The sequence below is a fragment of the Corvus brachyrhynchos genome, unplaced genomic scaffold (assembly GCF_000691975.1).
Source record: "Corvus brachyrhynchos isolate BGI_N302 unplaced genomic scaffold, ASM69197v1 scaffold59, whole genome shotgun sequence".
NCBI classification, from domain to species: domain Eukaryota; kingdom Metazoa; phylum Chordata; class Aves; order Passeriformes; family Corvidae; genus Corvus; species Corvus brachyrhynchos.
This window is the reverse complement of record NW_008246054.1, coordinates 1431539-1449273: the sequence shown is the minus strand read 5'-3', so window position 1 is coordinate 1449273 and position 17735 is coordinate 1431539. Positions and strand designations below refer to the sequence as shown.

The following is a 17735-nucleotide window of genomic DNA, read 5'->3' as shown; positions in this document are numbered from 1 at the left end:
TGCCTTTTTAAGATACAAGTAGTTGATAAAGGGATAAATTGAGGGAAAATGAAATCTAACTCCAGTCACAAACACTAATTCTGAAAAGCTGAATTTCATGTGATGAATATAATCGAAGTGATGAGCCAGTGATACATCAGATGCAATAATCTGTTTGTCTGGCTGGTGTTTTACACCCCTGCCACACCCCACGGACTATTGCTGTACAGCACCTTACTGAAAAACACAGGAGAAGGGCAAAATCCAGGGAATTAAACCCTAGCTAATGTAGTTCCTATTTTCAGTGCAGAATTACATTTCCAGAGATCAAATTTGTTATATGCAATCAGATGTAAACAGCTTTAAGATTTACTGTCTCTGTCACTAGATGAAAATCTTCAATGGGCCAACCCCAGCTCCAGGGTTGTCTGGCAGGATCTCGTGTGCTTACCCTCACTGTGGACAGCCACTGGTGGTACAGTTTGTCGCTACCTACAGAGAGTCAAACACACAAACAAACAAAATCAAACCCTCTGCTGAACAGGAAACAAGCTTCAAACATGAAGTGTTGGCACTTAGTGGTTCTGGAGCATGGACAGAACAGGACAGCCAGCCTTTTCTTTTAGGAGAAAACATAATAGTGATGAGAGATTTACACTTTCCTATTTTCTCTGTGTTTTCTCACACATTTGAGAACACAGATGTTTTTAAACTCACTAAAAGAAATCTGAGGTGTCTCTAGGTAAAGCCAAGATTCTTTGTCCAATGCAAGAACACTTCTAGTTGTACTTTACTAAGTGGTAAAGCTAAGGTTTTGTAAGACTGAACAGGCATACTCAGACTACAATACATTATTCAAAGTTCTTGACAGAGGAAAGAACAAAAATTTAAGACATTTCAGGCTGCCAGGATCACTAAGCCTCAGTTACTTACCTAGCAGCAATGACCAATTACATCATGATAATCCACAAATGGTAAGCCAACAAAAGTGTCTGAAATAACCTTAAAATATTTCTTACCTGCGTATTCTCCCATATTTATCTCCTCTTCAAACACGTCACTGAAGCCCTCCCCAGAGTTCAGCAGATCCAGACGTCCATCAATGAACTGCACCAGCGTTAAAATACAAAACCACATCAACCATCTCGTTCTTCATCTTTTCAGAAAGACTTTATCCTTCATTAGCTGGAATAACCTCAGTGTTTGCATTGGGTAGGGGCTCAGAATAGAATGAAACTACCACCCAAACTGGCCCAATGTTGACCACTGCCCAAAGGTGTGTGGCTTTGCTAAAAACCAGCATTCGTGCTTGGCTACACGTACATATTTTCAGCTGCCCTAAAGCAGTAATTCTGTGTTCAACAGGAATATGCTTTCTGGACAAAGTTTACAGTAGATATCTTGGGTCTAGGTATGCTCAGATAAGAAAAACCCCTGGGCTCAGAGACCATTAGTGGGAAAACCCATCTACCTCTCAGTATAGAGAAAGCCTCAGCACCTGAGTCTGAGAGAAGCCAGCAAGCAGGAATTGAGATGCTGCACTACAGGATCAAGGGATATAGAAACAGCCCTCCAAACCCCACCTGAATTGTTACAGAATCTGCTTCCCCATAGAGCACTGGAGGCAGTACCTGCTTGAAGAGCTGCAGCTGGATGGCGTTCTGCAGGAACTGCCGCATCACAGACGAACGGTGGGACACGAATGCTTCTTCACAGAAAGTGATGGGTTCACCCTGGAGAGTTCAGAGCATTAAACACTCAAACAGCCTTGACTGAGTCCATTTGAATCCACTGCCTCCATCTGACCTTCTTCCCATCCAAAGTAAACAGGTAAGTAACATAGGCCTTACCTAGCACTGAGTAAACTGCACTTTATTGGTAGGTTCCAGCCACAGGATGGAAAAGCAGGCTGGAAAATTGCAGATTATCAAAATAAACCAGAGTGGCTTTACACACATTTTGTTAAAGCTGAAGAACTTTCATCATTCAAAATGCTAATTTTACTTACTGTCCCCAAAATATGACACAGTCACATGAATTCTGTTGATGTATACTTTGCTTATCTGCCTCAGCAGACCCAGCACAAAGAGGTCAGGAATGTCCACTCTGTTCTGTCCACAGTTCTGAAAAACTCATATCGGAGGAGTGGAATTTCCCTTTTTCACAATCTTGTTGGCAAAAGACAGAAATTGTTTTGCAGCTCTACTTTTATCTGATTTTAATGAGTCATGGTAATGCTGAAGTCTGCTATGTATCCGCCGTAAGGGCACCAATTTCCTCCACACTTCTACAAATACACAACATAGCAAGCAAATATATTTATTGAATTAAAAACAAGTAACAAAGAAGGACTAAATTATACTGATGTATAATTATTATGGATGCTCATACTCAAATATATTTGGACTCTTCATCTGTTGAGTATTCAAAATTAACATTAGACAGCAAAAAATCTTAAACCATCCCCATTAAAAGGATGATATCATTCTGTTTCTGAAAGCTTTAAATTAGCAACCTCATTTACCACTGGCTGTGTAAAATCAAGACAACAAGACCACTAAAATGACCGAGGACAAGGATCAATTGCACGTGTCTGTCTAAGCACAGGGTGCATCTCCTTCACAGAGGCGAGAAGTCTCTTACGAGAGTTTCTGTCACCCCTTGCTTGAGCCAGTGAATTTCCATAGATTTGGAAAAAAAAGTAGGTTTCCTATGTGATAATTACAGTTTCAGGGTATTTTATTTTAAAAATAATAGCCTGGTTTTGATTTACTCTATTTACAGGGAAAACCAAATCACTACATGAATTCCCGGCAAGAAGCATGAGTGTGAAAAAACCACTTTTTTCTTCTTTGCTGTGGCTTTGCTCTCATCAGAATAAAGAATTATAAGACACTTCATTATAAAAAAAACAAAGAGAAAATGTTTGGAAAAACAGGTCTGGCTGGCATGTGCGTGTATACAAGACACTGGTGCCAGTCTCCAGGACACACATGACAAAGGTTCTGGCTCCAAAACCGAGGTGTGCACTGTCTGAAAGGTTTTACTGCATTTAAATGACTAACAGCTGTCATCTACTCGACCAGTATGAAAAAGGCTTTCCCATTAACTTCAGATACTGGAATGTAACAAAGGATCCCTGAAAAATACTTTATCCATGTCAGAGAAATCTGAGTGAAAAGAGCTGGGATGAATGGGTAAAGAAAAATGCAGATTAGCTCACTAGCACAGATGTTCACCCAAGGAAGGTTTAGCTTTTGTTTAATCTTCACTTAAAAAACCCTTCAAAGGAAACAAGCAGCCCTTCCTATCACCTACAAGAATGTGAAATTTCCCCCATGGCCAGAGTAGAGCGTGGACACCGTGGGCTGAGCTCAGCCCTGTGAAGGGGAGGGGGCTGTGCCCCGCTGTACCTCCAGCAGCTCCTCCTGCGCCCCCATCAACACACACCCTGCAGCTGGGGCACCAGCAGTGGTAGCACACTTCCTTCCCAAAGTACTAATGATTGAGTTTGTTCATTAGGTTGATTAGACCTTTTGACTTCTTAAGAGACAATTCAGGCTCAACTGCTGCTGGATGACAGGAAAAACTTTAATCATCGAGGTCAAGCGTGAGCTTTGCAGCTCAGAATGCATTAGTGCCTTCCACCCTCGCTGACCTCCCCGAGGTGCACACACCGTTCCACCCCCAGCCACAGCTTCAGGACAAAAAGACAAGCTGGACAATAAGACCATTTCCCTGACAGATGTGGTTAACTGTAAATTATAAAGCTAATCAGCTCTGCTTTTACTGACAAATGACATTATACATGAGGGGACACACGCAGAACTGCAGATATGTTGTGAAATGAATGGTCTTGTTTGCATGTGAAAAAATTAAAATAACTTGTCCTGAAAAACTCGTCAACTCCTAAACTTGCTGGTTCCAAAAATTAAAATTTAGGCCTCAATTCATCAACACCTTAAATATCCATTAATCCCCTCTCCAACTGCAAATGCCTAACAGAGGCTAAAATATTGCACTGCAAAGGCTCTAAATGTGTGCACAATACGACTCCATGAGGAATCTGACTTGATCTGTAATGTTACAGATAATTCATATCTATTTCAAGATTGGATCACAGAATTATTTTTATTGCAAAAATGTACACATTTAATCTGCAATCTTCTCTTAAGAGAAGAAACTTTAAAATATAAGATTAAGATTTAAGGTTCCCAGATGCACTGAAAAAATAGGTGCCTTTTCTTTATGTCTTTGCAAATCTCCCTTCATATGACTATTTTATATTCATCTGGCATAATGAAGTTCATCAGGGCAGTGCTGCATCTCATGACCTCTTAAAAAGCTGAAAAGTTTCAGTCCACATCTGATCTGCTGCCAGACCTATTTTCAAATTGGAATTCTGTTACATTCTAAAATAATGTTTAAAACTACTTAAGGCAGCAACTGGAAAACAAAAGGAGTCTAGGATTTATTTCAGACTGCTCTAGAGTTTCAGGGAACCTGCTGTTTTATTTTAAGAAGCCATAATGCAAATTAAAAAATAAAGCCCAAATTGGTTTAGTTACACAACAAAAAAATCCACCATCATCCCTCATATTTTAAGGAAATCGCTCTTCCTCAGCTCACAGGTTATGGCAGGAACTTTCAGAGTGAATATAAAGGACTAAAATATATGGGACAGAAGACAGCTCAGATGAGAGAAGGACGTGGAAGAAGGAACAGAGGCAAACAAAGGATGCTTCTGGAAAGACACAGAAGCTCAGACAAGTCATGGAAATCCAACTACTCCCACTTGTGCAGGAGCATGCACCTGGATAACAGTGCTTTGAAGGCAGCACGTGAGTGCTGGAGAGAACAGCAAGGGAAGAAAGACGGGGTCAAATTAGGTCAACAGTGAGAATCCCTCACACAAGCAAAGATTTCACAAAACTTGATTCTAAGAGGGGGAAAACACCCAGTGAAAAGATCACCAACCCCAAGACGCCAAAGCTGAAGACTTTGTTTAGACAACTCTCAGAGTTGTGTCACGAAGGCAGGAGCGATGTGTGTGCATGCGCATGGCCAGCATGCGGTGCAGGCAATGAATTCCGTGCTGCGCCGAGCGTGCCTTCAGAGCGCGTGGGTGCTGCGGCACAGCCTCGCTAACAAACACCCACCGGAGCTGCTCTGCTCAGCACCACGCAGTCAAACACGGCGGGGTTTAATGGCACACAACAAGGTGCCCACATGGCAGCGGACAAGCTGCAAGTCCAGTGTCACTCGAGCACCCCCCAATACACAGCAAACCAAGGGCACGCAAGCCAGTCACGTATCACCCGATTATTACCACCTGACATTGCAAATAATCACATCTTGTACTGACACTGGTTATGCTGCAAGTGACAAAGTAAAGCCAGTAGGGATATTCTAGGACTCATCATCCTTAATTCCATCCAGAATTATAATGAAAGCAAGACAGGAGAATGATCTGGATATGTATGTGTCCGTGTCAGGTACAGCAGCAGCCAAAGGCAAGGCACTGCTTTGCACACTTTTCCAGAACTGTGGTTGCAATGTCAGGGAAAGATTAGCTCATCACAGCTGAAGAAGGATCATCAGCCAGCCAGCGGGATTCCATAAAGAAAACCTGAAATTGGTGACAGACACCTGATAGGACATTGGCTCGTTCAGCTTGCAATTGCACTGACAAATAACCTCCCATAACCAGTCCATATGTTCAGCACAGGAGAGCACTTTGCATCCACCTCAGTCATAATGGAATCCAGAAAGCAGAGATCAAACTCTCCGCATTAAGTGAACGGTATCAGAGCTTTATTAGCATCTCAAGATGCAACTCAGGAACAAAGAAATCACATGTTCAGAGATTTGACCACATGTCTTCTAAAGAAAACTACATTCAGGCTCTGTTCAAAAAAAGGCTACCAGTTCTGATAAATGATTATTGCCAAGTGCAATCTTGAAAAGCGTTTTACAGCCATGTATTACCAATGCAGACTGCACTGCCCAAACACTCAGTGTCTCACGTAAGTGCCCAGCTCCATCACCAGCCCAGTTTCAGATATTTTTTCCTGTTCCTCACTACAGTATACAGTCTCTGGTAGAGACACAGCATGAGAGCACAAAAGCAACTTCAAATAAAAGATGAAACTGTCAAAAAATGTGTAACCAGAAAAAACTTCCGTGACAGAGCAATGGTTTTGCTTCTCCTTTCAAACCCTATTAGTTCATCAGGATACCTGGCATTTTCCTGTTAGACAAAGTCAAATGACACACACTCATATTCACAACTAATGAAAGTACTTCACTGTAATGAAGCCAGCCAGCTTTCCAAATGTTTACATGGTTAATTCCAGCCATTGCCTGTCCTGATTTCATCATCTACAGCAGCCAGACACTTCCTATCCCTAAGCAACTGCTACATCTTCGTAGCTGGAACTCAAGCAACAAGCCTGGCACATGAAGTGCAAAGAAGCCAGCAAGAAAGGATTTAGGGTTGGGAGGAAAAAGAAAGAAAAAAAAAATCACCATTTCACAGATCAAGAATAGAGGCATGAAAATAATAAGTAACTTGTACACGGTCACAAAAGTCTCTGGCAGAGCCAGGGAAAAGAACCGAAATTTCTTTAATCCCTGCTCAGTCCCTTAAATACAAGGCTATTCTTCCTCTTCCTACTTGATATTGTGTCAATGCAGGAGTGTAGGTGTTGAAAGACTAACAAAAGGAAAGTAATAGTATGGTATTATGAGCTGAAAAACCTAATCTTTATCAGATACAGCAAATCTCTATGATGCTGCCTGCACTGGGAACTCTCTCTTTGTCCTGAATATGCTTTAAATTACTGGTATAATGTGTACTGGATATTGTTCCACTCTTATATTTATTCCACAAAAACCCCTGTGGCCCGCATGCGATTTTATCATTAGCTGGCAAGGTAATTTCAGGGCCTGGTTCTGCAATCATTCCATGAGCAATGCTCCCATTGAAGCCAGGACATTCGGCATGCAAAGCAGCTGCCAATTCAGGGTCCCTGCAATGAAAAGGCCTTTTTCTATTCTAACTATTGTGGAATATTAGTGACAATTCAGAAGAGGAGAAAAATTGCAGTGCAATTCTTTATATGAGTTATTTTATACTATGACAAAATATAAAAGTGTGCTTGGAAAAACAATCTACACAAAGTATCGCCTATCAGATAAACCATGAGCTATTTTTGCTTCATTTATTAAAAATCAGTAGAACATGAAGTATTTTGTTAAAATAGGAAAAAATACCTCTGCAGAAATAACAAATCATTGGCCAAGACTTACGAATGACCAACATGCCTTAAGATCACAAATATTAATATATTCCTTCCTTTTGATTTCTTAGATACATATAAAAAGCCCAAACTCATCCAAACCAATGAAGTTTCCAGATAAAGTACATATGTTGAAAATAAGTTTTTGTGCATGACGTAAACGACTCCTTTGTCTCAAGATCCCCAAAACCACATTCAAGAAACAGCTATTTTGAAGAGCAAGATATTTTACTATAAGATTTAGATGCTGGTATAAATGCAGAAGGAGAACAAACTGTTTTTAACGTCACTAAAGCAACGTGAGAGAAGCCTTAGTCATGAAGAGAGGTCATAAAATCCCACTCTCTTAGCTAAGTAACAAAACCCCTGTCTCTGTAAATAAAATGGATATAATGGAATGAAACTTTAATTTTGCACTGAGTTAGATACATCCAGTCTCTGGCAGATCCACTGACATACACGATGTAAGAACAGGGCCTGCAGTGCCCCCTCCTTTACAGCGTAATTGGCAAAGGAAATGCTACAGTAGAACTCGCTGAGGGTGGATCTGGCCTTGTGTTATGCCACTTGATAACTTGGTGAGGAAGCCTTAACTACTGCCATGGAAAAACACAGCCAGAAAAGACTCACCTCAGAGCAGATCCTGTCCCCTGAGAGAGGTTACCAGGGGCACTGGATGAGGAACACTGGGAAAAGGTTCCATTCCCTCCTGCCCGAGTCATGTACAGCTCTCTGGGGAAACTTAAGCGGCCAATGATGAATACATAAATGCACACACACGTGTGTGCTCACTGTTATGCATCATATAGGTGAGACTATAACTCGGTAACTTTGGTCACTTCACTCTCAGAGATGCCACAGCATCCACTTCTGGGGACAGCTGGAATCTGCCACTCCAAGGCCACTTGCACTTGTACTGCTTGTCCCAGAGCAGCAGTCTGTTCTGTATCTGCCAACGCACTCCAGGGAGAGAGCTGAGCCATCAGGACACAACCGCCCGAGATGCCTTTCCTCAGGGATGGAGGAAAACAAAGGAAAGCATTTCCCTTTTAAAATAAATGAGAACTTTTCACTCTCCTTTTACCATTTTCTCACCCATTGTCAGAAAGAGGCACAGATTTTACCTCATGAGAAGGCAAGACACAGAAAACACATTAGTATAATCATCAAAACTGCTGCTCTTCTATCACTTTCATCAGATCACTAAAAGACCCATCTCACAATAGGCTCAGGATCCAGACATATTAGAAAGTATCATTTTTATAGGCTAGGTTTGATTTCATTTCCCCAGGCTCTCCTGCACAACATCTCACACCTTGCAGTTCTTATTTAAACCCTTTAAAAAGTAGAAACAAGAATGAAAAAAGAAACCTCGCCTCTGAGAGCCTGGGAACGCTGGGTCTTCCAAGCACTTAGTGCCAGATCTCAGTGCCCCAATTCTGCCCTGGTATGTCCATAAAGTTGCATCCAGTGTGAGGACAAAAAAGGAAGCAGACTTTTCCTTTCTCCACTTTCCCCACATTTCGCTCCATCCATGAAGCAGAAGCCAAGAGGAATTGTCGTGCATTCATGCACACCCGCAGCTCACACTTTAGACCTCTGCAGCAAGTGGATCACGTCGGATTTGGCCACCTGGCTCCTCCCAACTCCCATCTTATCGCAACGCATTTCTGACATGGAAACCATGCAAAATTCCCAACTCCTTTATGAGGGGGAAAACGCCATCTAATTAGAGCCCATGTGCAGGGAAGCATCTGGCTGGGAGCAGCGGTTCGGCAGCTCCCGGAGTTGTCGTGGAGACCAGGCGGGAGCGCCCGGAGCTGGCTGGCCGGGGCACAGGGCCAGCTGCACGGCTGCGTGCTCTGACAGGGAGCAGATGGGCCGGGACTGCCGGCCTCTGCTCCCCTCCAGACCCACACGCCCTCCGAGATCAGCTGGAGCTTGTACAAGTCCTTCTCATCTGCCCTGGAACCTCCGGCTTCCATTGAGGAAACAGAACTGAACCTGCCAACCTTTCCACCAGAAGAGTCCACACACAGTGCATCCATCCCATTTATATAACGATGATGTGAAGCACCAACAATTGACAAAATATGATGCATATGTTTGAAAAAGCGTTAATTTTGATGCTTTATTTTGGGATTCAGTTCAAACTGCATTCTTGGAAAAATGCACAGGAATTTCTGTGATTCACACAGTGCATGATTCCATCTTGGCTGGGGAAGTTTGATGCTGTTTTAATTATCAATAAAGTAAAACAAATGTTCCCCTACACACTCAAAAGAATTGTTAATAATAATAAAAGAATTGTTAAAAATCATGTCTCTTGTTGCGGTGACCTCACAGCTTTGAGACCCTATTTTCATTAATAATTTTCAGTTACATGAATACATGTTCTCTGTTCCAAATTCCTTTTTAACTCAAAGGCTTCTATTCACATTAGCTCAGCAGCCGGCTAAGAGCGTCTTCAAGGGAAACAGAGTTAACAAAAATGCACGAAATCTCATCACTTTGGCTGGAAAGCCCATTCACTCACACAGGCACTGCCCATGTATTGCAGGAGGCACAACATCTTCTACTCATTTTAGAAGATGAATTTTCCAGGAAAACATTTTTTCTTGCCTCAAACTCATGATGAAAGATGCCTAGCCTGTGAGTGCAGCTGCCTGCAGCCTCGCAGAATCCTGCAGCCCAAGATTCATCTCCCACACGGCCGAGTGCTCCACAGAACTGACCTGACGGCAATTCTTGCCAGTACCACAGAGAACCTGCACCATGGCTGCTGGGAATGCTCACAGCAGGCATGGCCCGCAGAAACTTCGGGAATGCTGGCCACTGAGGAAAGAGTTACTAACTAACCAACTAGCTCCAACTGTGGACATGGGTACAACGCTGGGACCCAAAGGCACATATAAAAATGTTACAGAGCTGCCTCAGCAGTACTGCTAATAACCAATACACAAAATGTTACTAAATTTCCCTAAGTTTACACTAGATATTGACCAGAATTGCTACGGCTCAGAATCACCCTGAACAGTTCATTAGCACAGTTACTGCCTGCTCCATTGATCACTAGAAGTGTATTTCTCCGTGTTTCCATTTTAGCTGTACTAAATTGCATTGCTTCAAACACAGAAGCTGATCGTTTAAAGAATGGAACTTGCCTGACAGTGCTCTTGGTCCTGCTATTACTATATTTGACATGCAACATCAATTTCAGCTCATTTTTCAAGATTAAACAAAATACTCAGAAACTTTTAAAAACATTTTCATCACATACAAACTGCCTCCTCCCCTCCCCCCCCAATCCCATCCAACTTGATTAAGCATTAAATTGCAACTGCCTGTCTTTCCACCCTCTATAAATACTTACAAAGGTTCAAACCAATTCTGTCGGTGCTAAAGAGTTAATGCTTGGTGCTGTGGTCACTGTAAATAAGCAGTTTTGGGTAAGCAATATTGCTGTCAGACACACAACGCTTTGCAGGTGTGGGCAATAATTAAAGGTTTCAGCACATCTACCTGGGTGAAGTATTTTTACCTCCTATTCTAAGGAGGAAGCCCTCTCTGTGGAGAGCAGAAGAGCTCATTAATGAGGCTAATTAGGTGTAAAGGGGGTAGAGTCTGGCATCAGCTGCAGCTTATAGAAGGTAATCATTAAGCTCTGTAATCTCTACCCCAGAACAGCAGATGATCATGTTCCTAGGTGACTGATGTTGCTAAGAAAATTTCCAGCACCTGAGTACCTGACCAAATACTTTTTGGTGAGACTAAAAATTCCCTTAACCCTCTATGTGCCAGACAGCACAGTTGACATCATTTCTTCACTCATCAATTTTCTAACAATGAATATCCAGTGGGATTCAAACTTGGCATGAGGCCTTTAATGTGATTTATTTCAGAATTAAAAAAAAAAAAATCAATGCCACCAAGAGCTTCTGGAAAGGAACAGCACAAAATAAGGGCTGATAGAGCAACACGTAAGAATAATACAGATAAGAGCAGTAATGCTTGAAAAAGAATGACCACATATACCTCCTTAAGGTTTGTGAGTTCTCTGTGTAATTTCTTTGCAGAGAGTACCGAGGGTAGTTACAATACCACAGGGATGAAAACCTTGTTAATAAATATGTAAAATAAGGATTTCATTGTACTCACCTAATTTGAAATGAGTAAAAGGACATAATTTCCATGGAGAGAGAATACATGGAAGCAGAGCTCAACCTGGAACTTGTTTTGTAAGATGAATTGCAAAAACAGCAAACTATTGCAGCACCTCAACATGAATTTTTGAGTTCATCAGGCAGAACAGACCCTTTACTGGCAACCTGCTACTGTCCCTTTTTTCCTCCAACTAAGCAGCAGATTTGAATCAAAAATTTTTAGATTCAATTCCAATTCAACAAGAAATAGAGTATTTGTTATCTCCATGTTACTGTGGACTTGGAGATGCACAGACTAAATAGCATGAGCTGCTCAGAAGTGACACTGGCTCTCATTACCATCAGGATATGGATAAGCCACACTAGCAATCTAAGAGTTCTCTGCACATCAACAGAAAAAATATCTCCAACAATAACTAGCACCTTGTCTTACAATGCAGATGTCAGATGAATGAATTGGATAATAAAATTCCTTTGTAGCCAGCATCCCATTATATTTAATAATTCTGCAGATATACTGTAAAGACCAAACCCCACTGGGCAATAGAAATTTTTACAAATGCTCTGAGCGAAGCCCCTTGCCCAGTAGTGAACACCCTGTGCTTCAGCTTCCCCTGCTCTAGAAGAACACATGCACAAGGAGTTTTTGGACAGGTCCAGAACTGCTCAGTGAAGGGCGTGTTTGCATATCAAACAAACCTGAACCAAGGCTTCTTCCAGGTATCTTTCCAAATTCCCCTAAACCAATACAAGCTTCCTTAGTATCAAGTGCTTGGCAGGATTACTGTCTGTCCTACATAGAACACTCCTTGTTTATCTTGAACCGCTGCTGTTAGAAACCCCACTTGACTGCTTGTGGTTTCTTATACTGGAAGAAAGAATTAGGAGTCACTCCTGATCCTCCTCCTTCAAACTGTCAGCAAGAGCTTTCCCTGTAAACAATGCTACAAAATTGACTGACATTCACAGTATCTCTGGGATTCAAATAAGCAGACTGGACATTCTATGGGGAAAACGTGCAGTGATGTCTGTAAGCAAGAGGCAAGTGTGGTCAGCAGACGGGTAAGTACGTACAAGCGTCTGAATTAACCAGAGGGAAGGGCAAACCAGAACTAGACTGGATTTTCATCAACAGTAGCAACCTTTGCTTCCCTGAACTCTTAACTCCCCACGATGATCAGGTATGTGACAAAAAGTGGTTGGCAGAGACAGCAAACTGTCCAGAGGAGTGATTCCAAGATGTGGCACTATTTCTGCGTCTCCTTCCTGTTCCTGAGATATGCTCCATTGTTCCTTATCCATGCACACCCTTCATTTCAGTAATTAGCTGTCAGTGCAGCCCGACAGCAACTTGGTATTGTCTGCTCAAATTGTATTAATGAAATGCAATCCACTAAATGTCCTGGATGCACATCTGTAATTGTGTTACATGGAGAGGCTGGGGACGGGGGCAAACTGCAGCTTCTAAACAGGGCACTGTGATCAAGCACATTAATCTGTTATTTCTTAGGGATTTGACAACCAATTAATGCTGCAGGGCTTCCTGTACAGCAATAAGAACCAGTGATCCAACATCCAACAGTATAAGCTGAGTCTACCATTTGTGAACACAGCACCCCTAAAGGCAGAGACACAAGGACTACAGGTTGCAGCATTGCAAATGCCCTTTTTGTATTTAAAGATTCAGCATCCGTTGTTGAAACCTAAATGTAGAACACTCAGTGTACACACCAGACTAAGGAAAATCAAATAAACCCCGAGATCCTTATCAAACATGTATGTTTTTGATGTTCTTGAAGAATACAAAATGCAATTGATGAGCCCTTGTTGTAAACCGATCCTTGTCAGTCAAGACACTGCACCATTTTCTGTTTCATGTTCTCCATCACCAAAGACTTTTCCAAAGAACAGGGCTTGGACAAGATGAAAAAGAAGAAACAAGAAAAACACATAATAAAGATATCCTGTGGGTATAATAATCTTTGGAAAACTTTCATGTCAGTTCTGACTGCAAAATTGCTATTAACGTTTAATTAAAATTGAGCACAATAAGCTATGACAAGGTAATGGCTGGGAAACGTGGCTTTAGGGCAGAGTGAGGATATCTGGGACTCCGGCTGGATGTGATGCTTTATTTTTGGTTACATTTGGCAACTACTAAGATTTCTGAAACACAACTTAATTATAACGATCCGCAGAAATTCACAGAAAAGAACAGCACTGCATTTCAGTTACCTCAGGATCTGTAACATATGCCAAATCAATCAGAGATTTTTAGGACCCCAGTACCATCTAAGCCTTAATTTTATTCATGTTCACACCCACACCAAAGAACACTCTTTTTCAACCAAAAAGTCCCTGCAAACCCCTCTTAAACAATATTTTGTTACTTTTCAGTAAATAAAATTTCCTCTCAGAGGTAGGAATTGTTTGAGTACCATTTACCTCCATGGTTGAAGGCAACAATCACACAGACCTGAAGAAGAAGTAGTCAAAAGCCTTGGTCGAATGACCCTGACTCAGGGAAATCAGTTGTCCTTTACTGGGGACAGCTTCACTGCTCACCCTGAAAACCCACTGTAAGACAGCTGGACTGCAATTCATCGAACACGTAAAGGAGAGCACGCAATTAAGTGACACTTGGAAGAGAACACACACTCCAATGTTAGCTGAAAATCCCCAAATGAGGGGGCACATACATATGTTCTTACATCAAGCAGTCCTCCCTAAGCAGTGGAGGCCATTGCTCAAGAACAGAACATTAAATTTAGAGTTTGATAGACACATTTGAGGAGAATATTGACATACTTCTTACAACAAAAATGTGCCTTTAAGCATGAGCTCCCTTGGTTAGCCTCAGTTTCTGTAACAAATAATTTACAAGCCCCCTCCCTTTGTGTAAATGCTGGTTAGGTGCTGTTAATTCCAGGTACTCCTCTGACCAAGTATAAACAGCAGAGCCAAACAGCACTATCCCTGTTCTTCAGCACAGCCTGGACCTCCTCTGGTTTTACTGCCAGACACACAGCAACCATTCAAGAGTTCTTCAGTTTTAGGCAAGAAATTCAGGTAAGCAAGAGCATTCCCATTCTTTGACTGCTTTCAGGTGTAAAATGTTCTCATGTCTAATAAGAAAGCATCTTTAGATAAAAGTGTTCCTTATTTTTCATATATTCTTGAGAATATGTTCAGAATATGTAATAAATTATTGGTTGACAAATGGGGGATGAGCTTTACCCATGCAAGTACAGACAGATCCTAAGGAAAGGCAAGCTAATCACACATCTAATCCTCACAAATTGCTTTCATTTTCACCATTAATCCTCTCTAAGAAAAAATGTTCTGGACATACAGACTTTAACTACTGCTTGGAGAGCTTCACCTAAACAATTCTTTGATATGTTTTTCTTTTCACTGAGCACCAGGAGTAAGCGAAGTACATATATAATCTACAGCTTTTAAAGTGCACTCAAAGCAAACTCTTGGCACCTTCATTTCCACAGTACTTCTAAGAATCCTGTATTAGTTACTAGCTTTCAGAAACATTTGATGCCAAATTAATGTAGTATGTCGAAATAATGTAATGTCAGTAACAACTTTAACACTTTAAGGATCAACAACATATATTTATGATATATATATAACAGGCAAACAGTTACATGAGATCGACTATAACATTTCTTATTCTATACATCACTAACCTAAATACTGCATCAGAAATTATTCAAAAGACAGCTACACTTGGACACAAGAGTAACCTTTAAGGAGTTAAAATGTCCTCAACTACAAGTCAAGTTGAAACTTATTTAATTAGGTTCTGTATTTGAAAAAATGAAATAAATTCTTTCATTAACTAAACCAAACTCCCTTAAAGGCAACAATATGTTCCCTCTCTGTCAGGACAGAGCGCAATGAAATCTTTATTTTAATTGGGGTTAGCTAAGGGGCCATTTGGCTTCAGATGCTTTGTTTATCAGCCCTAAGCTTTACAGCTTAGCCAGGACTTGAAATATTTTACTACAGAATGATTTCATTAAAAAGAAAAAAAAAAAAAAAAAAATATATATATATATATATATATATACACACACTCTTCTAAGGAGTATTTTATAGAGATTATTTTAAATGTGCATTTTGAAAACTGGAAGTCCAAGTGCAAGGTACCTTGAAAGAACCCCCTGACTTCCTTTAGCACTCCTGGATATGGATGTCCTTTGCAAATGTCTGTTCCAGTGGGTTCTGCACCCCAGCCTTCCAGCAGAGGCAGCTGCACAACGAAGGCTTGAGCCATGGCCCTGACTACCCTGACCAAGGCAACAAAAAACTCCCTTTGGAGAGGACTTTTTAAACTTCCATACAAAAGTCTTGGACCTGAAAAGCTTGCAGTCAATCAATTTTAAGACAAAACAAAAAAATTCTTATTTGGTAGATGATAGCTTTTTCCTGTAATAAACTAACTTACAAATCTCAGACATCTCCAGTAATACAGTTACTGAAAATCCTACGGAAACAGCTATCAAAGGGGACAGCAAACAGGAATCACAGCCCCAGTTCACTCCAAAGTGCAGCTAAAATTATTGAAATAATCCAGAAAAATTTCCTGTGTTATTGTGAGGGTCAAACTTAGGCTGGATTTTGGACTTATCCCTTATTAAAACTCCAAGCATTAGAAGTGTTCCTAAAACCAAAATGAAATGAAAAAAAAAAGAAATAAAGAAAACTCCAAGCCTAATTTCCATAAATGAAATACATCTTACCATATTTTCACATTCTTTTCTCCCGGATCACTGAAATGTGATGTGTCAGATCCTTTTTTTTTTCCTTTCAAAATGATAAACCTGATATAATTTGTAATTGTCTTCTGGAAGCCACTGGTGTTATGTTGCTGACAATTTTATACATATTACATAACACAGCACACCACATACATTATTTTAGTTAAAAACTATGCCAATAGTATGTTATTAATTCCAGCTTAAGAATTTGATTTATTTTAAAAACAAAACGTAGTCTTTGTTTTGTTATCAGAAATAAAAGCATTGCTACTGACTCTGGAAGAATAAAGCTTATTTCAAACTAAACACTGAGATTTGTGCTTCATCTTTATGCTACCTGAAAGAAAATATAGCAATTCTAAATTAAATGTATTATTCATATATATTTTTTTAATTTCTTCTCTAGACAGCTTTGTGCATATCTGCTCTGTACTGTTTTCTCATGAGAACTATAATAAATGAGCTGCTTCTGCAACTTCACAGCAGGTATTTTGATTTGAGAGTAATCACAGTTTTCTCTACAATCTTTATACAATTTATGTCCTGATCATCTAACAAACAAGTAAAAGACTTAAATTGACATCAATATGTATACCTTTCTCTAACAATGCAAACTAATTGTATATCTCTAAATGAGAAAAATGTTTATTATAAAAAAAATCTAGTGAATATACCAACTATTGAGTTCAAAGCAAAGACACCACATGTGTCTAAATAAATATCAAGGAAGTGTCAGAGGTAAATGAGGAGAGACCAGGTGAAATGTGTGTGATGTGTTAATTGTATTCAAAAAAAAAAATAGAGCAAGACAGAGAAGCTGAACTTCCAATTATCATAATGGTATCTACTTCACAACGCATTTTCAAACTTGAAAGAGACATTTTAAACCATAGGAATTCTGAGCAGAATACCTCCAGCTGTGCTCTGCATAAATCTTGCACGCTGTACATACACAGTTTATTTAAATACCAAGTAAAGTTATGACTTACAAAATGCATATTTCAGTCACAATAGAATATCTGTCATTGCCAGAGCTGCTACTCACTGAATGAAAGGCTCAGAAAACAGTGAATTAAATTTGAAAAAGATAAGAAAGGACAGAATGTTTTCATTTGACGTTTTACCAGACTGAAGTAGTGTGTGCCTTAAAGAACAATGCGCTTATCAGCCCTCTGCAGAGTTTACATTTTTGTGTTCCCCAAAACAGAATAAAGAAGAAAAAGGTAGTCCTCAGTGTGAGACTAAGTTTTGCCTATACAGCATTTTGGCAATGAGCCAGAATTTGTCTCACTAATGCTCTGCCCATAGCAAATTCAGCACTGTTTGTGAAAAGCAGTTGCCTGGCTCTGATGCCACACAAGAGCCAAACCAGAAAGGGGGCTTGGTCCCCTCTGTGTTTCCCAGTGCACACGTGGGGCTCCCTAAGCCCAGGGCAGTGTCAGAATTTCCCCTGTGGCTGCGAGGGAAGTGCAGCTCTCCAGGATGGCAGGGCTCTGTGCTGGCTGCCATGGAAGCAG

The 17735-nt window shown here is 40.6% G+C and overlaps 1 protein-coding gene across 1 annotated transcript in view; it reads right to left on the bottom strand.

Annotated features, from left to right (window-relative positions):
• DENND1A (DENN domain containing 1A) overlaps nucleotides 1-17735 on the bottom strand; it is a 165065-nt gene that overhangs the window by 34529 nt on the left and 112801 nt on the right. The window contains exons 15-17 of the mRNA XM_017745390.1: nucleotides 1611-1712; nucleotides 999-1086; nucleotides 431-471 (exon numbers count right to left, since the gene is read on the bottom strand). Of these exons, the coding sequence (XP_017600879.1) occupies nucleotides 431-471; nucleotides 999-1086; nucleotides 1611-1712 (231 nt within the window). The remainder of the gene's footprint in view (nucleotides 1-430; nucleotides 472-998; nucleotides 1087-1610; nucleotides 1713-17735) is intronic.